Here is a 10,520-nt window from a genome sequence, read left to right on the forward strand (position 1 = left end):
TTTGTCATTTGAAATGGTCATAGGTTGAACTGTGTCCCCAACATGTCCTCATCCATGTCAGTCCTCGCCTGTCGAACCATTTTTATTTGTATCTAACTAAGGCTCTCTCTCCCTGCGATGGCTAAAAGAATGAATCATCCTATTCCGTTTCCTTTTCATGTCAGATTGCATGGGCACTGAATAAGGGTGTGAAGCAGGAGTACAAACAGTTCTGGGATGTGGACCTTGGTGTTACCTATATCCCTTGGGAGAAAGTCAAGCTTGATGACCTGGAAGACTTTGCCGAGGGAGGAATGATTGATCAGGAGACGATTAACAGTGGTAAGGCAAATGCATACTTCTGCATGTTTTTGTTATTATTGCGTTTTGAAAACATGGACTTAAAGTGAGCTTTTAACACTGATGCATGCAATTACGCCCGGCACGTTTCATATTGTGTGGCCGTTAGCTCTGGCGAGCACCATGAGAAGGTACTGACTAAGCTGTTCTAACTGCAGACTGGGAGGCTCAGAAGCTGAACGCAGAAGCCGCCAAGGAGACGCAAAGCCTGGCTGCTGCTGCTGCCGCCGAGGCCAACGCCAACGCCGTCAGTAACGCCCAGAGCGAGGCTTACGCCCAGAGCGAGGCCTACGCCCAGAACGAGGCCTACACCCAGAGCGAGGCCTATACCCAGCCTGTCACTATGATGCCTGTTCAGGTTTGTGTGTGTGTGTGTGTGTGTGTTTGTGTGCATGAACTCGTGTGCAATTGTGTGAGATTATGAGGAAGTCAAGGCAGCTCAGTGCCCTTCTTCCTCACCTCCAAACATGGTATCGCGTTTTGGTCCTGTGCGTCAGAGCAGATACAGAACCTGTTGTGGTCATGTTTTTTTTTTTTAAGCCCTCCTTCTCTGTCAGTGATGTGAAACCAAACACCACAGCATGCACTTCCTGCCGCAAACGTGCCCCACTCCAATCCTAATGGCCCCCGGTCTCCAAACACCCACATACGCAATCATCACATCGGGGTGTTTTGGCGCAAAAACCAGGAAGTGTCCCCACTGTGTTTGTTTGCTAGCAGCAGGAGACGTATAAGCAGTTCTCTGCATGTGTGTTTTGAGTGTTTAGACGGCTGCTGAAGCTCTTGGGCCTCTCCAGGTCCCCCCCCCCCCCTCCCCGCTGCTCAGCCATCAGAGCTCATTATCCCCTCCGTCTCAGACTGCTCTGTTTGTTTGCCTCCCCAACTCTGATTATCCACAGTAGATTATCTAGCCACCTTGGTCTGTTTACTCGTGTCCTACTTGGCGTTTGGTAAAATGTACATAAAGAAACATAATCCCTGCTGGGTAGTCAGAGGTCACACTGTTGATTACAGGCAAGACAAACCCTTGAGAATGAGGGGTTTCAGCAGCATAAATAAACCGGAGGATGAAGAAATAGGACTCTCTCGTGTTTCTGTTCCAGATCCCTGTGGCTCAGTCTGCTGTCCCCGCGGTAGGCCTGGTACCACCTTCGTTTCCGGTTACCATGGCGATGCCCCCTCCTGGCTTCGGCCCCCCTCCTCCTTTCCTGAGGGCAAGCTTCAACGCCTCTCAGCCTCCACCAGGTGGGCATCAGGAGCAGAAGGAAGATCGGTTTCTGTTTCCGCTGTTGTGTTGTTTCCCGCTGTGCTGGACGTCGGGTCCTTAATTCTGATTTGTGCTGTCTTCACAGGATTCATGCCTCCAGGAGTGGCTCAGACCACTGTGGGGACTGGTCACCCATCCCCGGCATGTATGTCTGCCTTATCAAAATGTCTTGGTACTCATGAAAGACTTGTTCTTTTGATCTGACATTGAGTAGTCACAATCAAAAACTGCCGTAGTGCATCCTCACAGTCACAGAAATGCATCCTCACAGTCACAGTAGTGCATCCTCACAGTCACAGTAGTGCATCCTCACAGTCACAGAAATGCATCCTCACAGTCACAGAAATGCATCCTCACAGTCACAGAAATGCATCCTCACAGTCACAGAAATGCATCCTCACAATCACAGAAATGAATCTTCACAGTCACAGAGTTTCACTGAGTTAGAAGCAAAGATGCACAGGGATGTTCCTCTGTTGCCTGGCCTCACATATCCAATGGACATCTCTTGAATACTTGAATTCTCTCTCTTTCAGCGCTAGTGCAGCCCTGGGAGAGTGCTAAGGACCAGGAGAGCAGTCAGGACTCTCCGTACGGAGCGATGCTCCCCCAGGCTGCCTTCATGCCTCAGGCTATGCCTGGAGCCTACAACCCTGTGGGAGTCCAGCATCAGCAGCAGCAGCAGCAGCAGCAACAGCAGCGCCATCAGCAGCAGCAGCAGCATCATCAGCAGGGAGGCATGGAGAAAGTGCAGCAGCCTGCAGATGGCATGGACCTCTCAAATGCAGAGATCACACTGCAAGGTCAGAGAGAACCCATGCTGTGGCTCATGACGCAGTTCAGATGGAGCTTTTACAGGAGCAAACATGTAGGATGCTCCTGGCCGATGTAGAGAATAGAAGTACATAGACATTAATATGTTTATTTTATTGAATGGAGATGTCAGAATCAAATCTGCAGATAGGACCTAAATAAAGCTGCAGTACACCTTGTGGATATGAGGGCTCTGTAGGAATCATCATGAGTTTGGAGTTTCTGTAACACTTGTCTGTCTGTCTGTCTTTTGCAGGTATGCAGAACGCTGTGCGCAGTGGCATGGGTTTGCTGGGCATGCACCCGTCTGCTCCTCTTGGCCACCAGCTGTCAGCCCAGAGAATGCCTGGCCTGATGCCCTTGGAGCTGCGGCCCAATCTCCTACAGGGTGCCAATGCCCGCTTCCCCCTGCTCATGCAACAAGGCCTTTCCCACCAAGCCAGCCTGCTGGATGCCTCCCTCCAGGCACAGGCCCAGGCCCAAGCCCAAGCCCGCCTTCGAGGCCCCTTCCAGCAGATGGAGGCCTTCAACAGGGCATCCAACCCCCCAGCTGCTGGTCCAGACAAGCATGAGGAGGAGCCCCCGAGCAGAGTAGAGGGCAGTGCGCAGCAGGATGGAGACCAGGACTACCGTTTCCCCCCGCCAGAGAAGAAACAGAGCACCGGCCTGCTGAGGACCCCTCCACCCGAGATGAGGGAGTCCTCCAACAGACCCGCACTCTTGGAGAGACCCCCCCGACCCTCGCTGCTAGGGGACGGTCGCAAGGACCCCCTCCCCGGAGGCTTTCGAGGTGAGAGCCGATGGGGGCCGCCCAGAGGAGACGTGCCCAGAGGAGACTTTGATGAGCGGGACATGCGGGGGGTTACGACGGGGGCCCCCAAGGGTTTCCAGGAGGAGCGGCCAATGGCCAACTTTCCCAACCGCTTTGAGATGCGCAGTGGAGGAGCAACAGGTGTCTCACCAGCTGCAGCAGGGGGTGATAGTGGGGCAGGAGCTGCAGCAGGAGGTCCAGCCTGGAATAGAGGAGGTGGAGGAGGTGGAGGAGGAGGAGGAGGAGGAGGAGGAGGAGGAGGAGGAGGAGGAGGTGGTGGTGGTGGAGGAGGAGGAGGAGGAGGAGGAGGAGGAGGAGGAGGAGGCGGCGCTGCAGACATCCACCAAGACTTTGATGACAGGCGGCGACCGTGGGAGAGGCAGAGGGACCGTGACGAGCGAGACTTTGATTTCCGAAGGGAGTTGAATGGCAACCGGCCCAACAGAGAGCGGGAACGGGACAGGGACCGGGAGAGAGACGGGCCGAGAGACGGGCCCAGAGACGGGCCCAGAGACGGGCCGAGAGACGGGCCCAGAGACGGGCCGAGAGACGGGCCGAGAGACGGGCCGAGAGACGGGCCCAGAGACGGGCCCAGAGACGGGCCCAGAGACGGGCCCAGAGACGGGCCCAGAGACCGAGACAGGGAGCGTGGCCGAGATCGCAATCGTGAGCGAGACCGAGACAGAGAGTGGGATCGTGACCGGGACAGGGACCGTGAGCGCGAGGCTGAGCGAGAGAAGAGGGAGGAGGAGAGGAAGCGAGAGCGTGGTGGTGGTGGCGGCGGCACGTGGACCCCTCTTACTCCTCTGCCCCAACCACAAGCCCCAAACCAGCCTCTCTTACCCCTCCCACAGCCCAAGCTTGCGTCTGCACCTCGCCCTCTTCTCCCTGACCCCAGGCCTCCTCTTCTCCCTGTTCCTCGTCCCCCCATTCTACCTGAACCTCGTCCCCCCATTCTACCTGAACCTCGTCCCCCCATTCTACCTGAACCTCGTCCTCCCATTCTACCTGAACCTCGGCTGCCTCTGCTGCCTGATCCACCAGCTCAAATGCAGCCAGATCACAAACCAGACCACAAACTAGAGCCCCAACCAGAGCCCCAACCAGACCTCAAACCAGAGCCCCAACCAGAGCTCAAACCAGAGCCCCAACCAGAGCTCAAACCAGAGCCCCAACCAGAGCTCAAACCAGAGCCCCAACCAGATCTTCAAGTGGAGCCCCAACCAGATCCTAAACTGGAGCCCGTACTGGAGCCCGAGTTGGAGCCCAAAGCCGAGCTCAAAGAAGAGGTCCACCCAGAGCCCACACCGGAGCCCAGCCCAGAGCCCTTCCCTGAGTCGTCACCAGTCACCAGCAGCGCTGGGGAGACCGCAGAGCCCCAGACCCCAGAGTCTCTACCATGCGTGAATGGTGACGAGACAGACACAGGGCCTGCTGAAGACCCCGCCCCAGAGCCTGTAAGCCCACCAGTTTGCAGCTCTACGCCCTCCCCTACCCAGTCCCCATCTCTCTCCCCAGTCCCGGACGAGCCCCCTGAACAAGGGAGCGTCCAGGCCAAGCTCAGCCCCCCTGTGGTGGACATAGACACTGAACAGAGTGGGCCGAAGGAGGACGCTGAGACAGAGCCAGTGAAAACCCTAGAGAAAACAGACACTGAGGGGACATAATCATCACTCAGTAGGTAAAGATCATTTTGTAAAGTTGTCATCTCTGTACTCGTTTAAGTGGTCCATGCAGGATCGCCACAAGTTAACTCACGCTGTCTTTGACACCCTAACAAATGGTTTTATTCACAATGATGGCCAACATCCTAGATGGCTCACGATAGAGGATTCAATGGTAGGTAATGTTTTTATTGTTTTGTTCTGTTTTCTATTTTCTATTTTCTTTGGTTTCAAATGCAATCCCACTACTTTTAAGCTAGGTTACTTTTATTGAAAATTGCTTGCCAAAATGTTTTAGCATAATTGTAAATTGGGTGGGGCGAGAGCTTTGACCTTCCTATGGAAGAGAGTACGAATCCTGGCTGTTCCCAATTGATGGCTGAATACTTGAAAACAGTGGTTGCTGGCCTGGTCGTCTCCTCTGTTTAAAAAAGAAGAAACATACTGCTGCAAAGTTTGATGAATGCCTTTGTGCTGTCCTTGCTTCTTGTCTCTTAAGCAGAATATATATATAAATATATATCTACACACACACACACACTCACTCACATACACACACACACACACACACCCACAGCAAATCAGTGAGAACAGTACAAAGTTTTAGTTGCTTTGAAGAGGAACCTTAAAAGAAAAAAATGAAATATGATGTTACCCCATGTTTAATGTCTGTGATTTTATCATATTGCAGTGATTTCAATAATTAAGTCTCAAAAAAAGTCGTCTAAAGGACAAATGGATGTTGGGTACATTTTGTTTTTAGTTGAAAATAAACATGCTCTGTTTGTTAAAAAAAAATGCTTTAGGACTGTATTTTCTCTGGAGGAATGCTTCTTTTGCACACAGATCATGAGACGATCTCACAAAGTGATTGTCGGGGGGGTCGACGGGGTGAGAAAACGGAGTTGGGCCGCTTTTAGATTGTGTTTGTCTCGTGTCTTACATTTTCTCAGCCTTCCTCAGTCTGAAAGATGTTTGCTCAGGCTTGTGTTTTTGAAACCTACAGGCCAAGTTTGCTTTTGCTGATAGAGGTTATGTGACTGAATTCTTTTTATGGCAACTACTTCAACTGCTGTGGAATAGATGTTACACGCTTTAAAAATAGTTTTCTACGTGGTCTGATCATAACCTTTCTTCTGAATATGTCCAAGTTTCCCAAATTCCCATTACTATTTAGATACTGTAGGTATGCTATAGTTCAAGGCAGGAAGACAGATCTGGCAAATTAGATCCAACCAACTTGTATTCATGAAACTTTCAATAAGGTCATATTTTCTGGCCTGTTTGTTTTTGGCACTTTCAACCAGATGTTTCATATTTAATGTGATTTAATTTGAATGTGTTAACTTTAATCTCTTGTCCAGCCGTGCTTCTTATGCAAAGGCTTCTGCTTTGCTCGTTTTACCCTTGGGATCATTCTTACACCGGCTCCAAGACAAATGTCATATCACAGCCTCAGTATGCAAAAACCTTACCACATGACCAGTAGTTTTTACCCAGGCAATGAGGATGAAGGTTGAAATTTGCAAGTGAAAGATCTCTTTTGTTTTGCAAATTCTTATCACAACCCTGTAAAAGAGCAGAATGGCAAATACTTAGTATACCAAGTTCCATTTCACCCAATTAATGTTGCATGTATTAACAGGATAATATGAACATTCAAAGTTTGTCTAGTAATGCCACCAGGTATACCAACAACACTTGATATATGGCCTACATTTTAACACACAAGTCCATCACCAATGCCAGTATCACCAGTATGAAAATAGCCAATTAACAAACTCAAAAAAACGACACTAACCCTAGTACTTTACTTCTACTCTGCGCACCAAGTGACATGATCTCTATCAAACACCACATACGTATCACATTTTATATACAAAACAAACCAAAAATAAATGTTCACATACAAAATAAAAAAGCACAAATAATATTCACTAAAATAACTCCGTTCCATCACAACTAAAATAATGTCAAGAATCTATCTGACCTGTGACCTGTAAAGACATGCCAGTGGCTCTGAAGTCGATCTGAGGAGGCTGTTCATCTGACCGTCTGGTGAGGCCTCGGCACAGAGAACAACAAAGGTGGGCTGGCAGCCAGTAGGGGTGGGGTGGGGTGGGGGAGCGTGTGGGATCCAGGGACGCCAGAGCACTGACGCTTCAGGAGTGCTGACTCCGCACCACACTGCAGTTTGGCCTGCCTAGCACCCTGGCCTTAGTCTCAACACAATGCCACCTGCCGCAGGAGACAATCTCCTCTTGTGTCTGCACTGGAAATACAATTAAAAGCAGGCTATGAGACTATTATGCCTCTCAGGTTTTATTTATATCTCAACAGTATGATCCCACAAATGTTTTAGATCACACCAAGACGAGCTGGTTGGCAGAGTCTCACTGCATAATAGACTGCGTAGTCACAGAACATTTAGAAGCAGGACTGGGAGGACATGACCCACTGATTTCTGATGCTTGCTGATTAGCCAGATTTTTGTAGCATCTGGTAGTAGTCTCCTATCTAGAAACATTCCAGAATTCAACACAGCACACCTGTAGAAACTGCCCAACAACCCCCCAACCCTCATCAAAAACACTAGCAGTCCTACCAATAGAGCAGGTCTAAAAGAACACGCAGGAGGGCAGCTGAAATATTAGCAGAGGGAAGGACTTGTGAATCCATCCCGTATCAAGTGGATGTGACCGATTGGGAAGAGCGTGGCATGTCTGGGTGTCACTAACCCACCTCATTGCCAAGTCTCTTGACAGTTTCTCCTGGAGAGTAGGAGGGCTTTTTGGATTGGCATTCCCCTTGTCCTCATACCAACCCGGGCACAGGGCTTGTGCCAGGCACTTCATACCACACACAAACATGCGCTCTTGTCAGGCCCCAAGGGGCAGTGGAGTGGAGCTGATCCTTCAGTGTGGAGGCATAAAACCCCAGAGGAATGTTCACACAGATCCGGAGTTCATTAAGGACCAGCTGTGGCCAGGTGGAGATCATTAGTCATCCAAGCAGTGTGTTTTACATTTTTAACTACACCATGCTGGCTTTAGATTGCGCTTCGCCTAATGAGCTTGTGCTTAAACTGTCATCAAATAATAGCTGAGCCGCCTGTAGATTCATCCAAACACATGTGCAACAGTGTGTACTTCAATTTGTAGTCATTTTCATTAAATTGTTACAATAATGCACAGTCTCTGAACCGTTGCAGAGAGAAAGGTCTGTCGAGTCAGACGCTACTCCTGAACGCAAGTGCTCCAAAGAGCCTGTAGAGGGCAGTGTGGCTCTGCTGCAGTGGTTGTCCAGGGTATTTGCTAAATGATGGGTGGAGGGTTATTCGGTCTCCTTTTTCTCAAGAAGCATCCATGCGCTGCAGTGCCCAAAATGAGCTTAGTTGACAGTGCCCATGCATTTAACGGAAGCTTAGACTCTAAAGCAACCTGAACACAATACTGCCTACCGTGACGCCTATCCTGCCGGTCAGGCATCCTTAGAATATGTTATTGCAGTTCTGTCACTGTCAAAGGTTTTTCCTTTCAACATGTCCCTTATACCCAATGCAGTTTAGATGCGGACTCAGAATAATATTAGAATGCACAACACTTGCTCAAGTCTAGTTTGTCTTTGATTCATAAGAGCAACTGGAAATTGTGCTGTGGAGAGAACCTATTACCTCTCCAACACTTGCTCTTTGCTCCCTCCTCTCCCTTCTATCATGGCCCAGTCACTTTCTCTGTAATTAGTCTGCGGCCAGATTCTGAAAAATCCTGCAGCATCTGGAAGAAGGCCAACCAGGGACCTCCTTTATCAGTATTAGCAGACTCCCAGGAGCTGGGGGATGCATGAGAAGTCCTGCTCCCTCCAGAGTAAGGTCTGGTCACAGCCAGTCGTAAATGGATTTCTGAGCTCCACACTGCTAGGAGATTCATAGCAGTGTCCCTTGTTGTCCCCTGCACAAAAGAGTACTTTTTCCAGCAAGAAGCGGCAAGTTGATGGCATGGATACAAATCTGTGAAATTCTTTTCCTAAACTGTCTTAAATACCGCTCCCTGATGAAGAGATGAATTGTGTCACACACGCTAAGTCAGATGCTTCAATCTATTGTCCTGATTGTGGTCCCATGACCACTTAAAACGTGGACTGTCAGTATCAGAACTTTAACGGCAGTAGGTTGTGACTGAGAGTGTGACCCCACATTAGGACACTTTCTGGCTTTAACTTTGTTGTCCCCTTAATTTGTCACATGGGTGGACACTTCAGCCTGGGTTCCTCTGAATTCTGTCTTCCACAATTAAGTCTCTGTGATGTGTGATTCAATCAGGTTGAGACCTGAGGGGGAGCAAGGCACAAGACATAAACTGGACATGAAAAGGTTTCTCCAGTTGAAGCTCTCAGGCAACTCTGCAACAGTACGCACGCTATATGATGGGGTTAAATCGAATCCATTCTCTCTCCAAAGGGCACGGAGGTTTGTAGAACATTAAGCTTCATGTGTCCATTGTCCCGACATGACCTTAGTCTGTATTAATATGAATAATGCTTCTGTAGCCTCTAACATGAGTCCTGGACATTCGCTGTTGTTCAAGAATTAACATAGTTCAAACTGTGAAAGTAAGTCATTTGTAAATTTCACAGGTGCTATATACAGAAACCAATAAAATGTCTTTCATTCATCGTAGATTCACCTATTCCAACCTTGCACAGAGAGAAAAAGGACTGATAATGTTAGCTGTAATCTTCAGTGTTAAGTATGACAGGACTCGGTAATGGGACACTGGACTGGGGGTATGGATCTCATATAAGCCGCTGCAATTCGGCTCCTGCACTTACAATCTGAATTCCACTCAGTGTACATTCATTTAAACTGTGTCCACATTGGTTTTGAAACCGCCAATGTGGTTTAGATAGCAAGCATTTGAGGAACAGGAGAAGCTTTATTGGTATGGTGTTCACACATTTGGATCAGGTCCTTAGTAGATCTCCGAGAATAATTTACAGGACAACATACATCATATACAGACACCATACCGATGCAGACGTTATTCATACAGTGCAAGAGTAAAGATAAAACTGTGGTAGTCATAGAACTCACACATCGCATAGGCATATCACACGTTAACGGATACAAAAAGCTTACATTTCTACAAGCCCATGTCCCCCTTAAAGTTCAATTGGTTCGTTAGGACCGGGCTTTCTGGGAAGATGGGCATTAGCAGCCAGACAGTGTTCGTATCAGCAGCCAGACGGAAGGCTCGGGTTGTAATTTATGAGAGAATCGCAGCAGCCAGACTACCGACTGTGTACGGCTTGGCCCCTGGGTATGCTGAAAAAAGAGCAAACGGAAGAGAACAAAAAGAGGCTTTGATTCACAGTAGTAATACTATGAAAAACAAGACCAGGGCTGTTTCAAAATTCAAACATTTTCAAGAATAAAGGTGTTTTTTTTTTTTTTTTCCCTGATTTTTGTTGCACAAGTCAGTATTTTGGGTGTGCATCATGACGAGCTTGTTTCCCAAGACTGGCTCCCATGTAGGTGGCACCCCAGCGTTCATCTTATTCCAGCACACAATGAGTAACGCAGCGCCTGAGGCCATGACACCTGGTTTAGCATCCTGATGACAAAAGT

At 48.9% G+C, this 10,520-nt stretch overlaps 1 protein-coding gene across 1 annotated transcript; it reads left to right on the forward strand.

Annotated features, from left to right (window-relative positions):
• The first annotated feature begins 2,345 nt into the window (after positions 1–2,345).
• Positions 2,346–10,228, forward strand: LOC105909407 (pollen-specific leucine-rich repeat extensin-like protein 2). Its single transcript, XM_031580953.2, has 3 exons — positions 2,346–2,409; positions 2,676–3,371; positions 3,522–10,228. Exons 1-3 carry the CDS (start codon positions 2,346–2,348, stop codon positions 4,895–4,897), a joined length of 2,136 nt encoding a protein of 711 aa, XP_031436813.1. The 3' UTR covers positions 4,898–10,228.
• The last annotated feature ends 292 nt before the right edge of the window (positions 10,229–10,520 follow it).

Source organism: Clupea harengus, chromosome 14 (genome assembly GCF_900700415.2).
Source record: "Clupea harengus chromosome 14, Ch_v2.0.2, whole genome shotgun sequence".
In the NCBI taxonomy this organism is placed as follows: Eukaryota; Metazoa; Chordata; class Actinopteri; order Clupeiformes; family Clupeidae; genus Clupea; species Clupea harengus.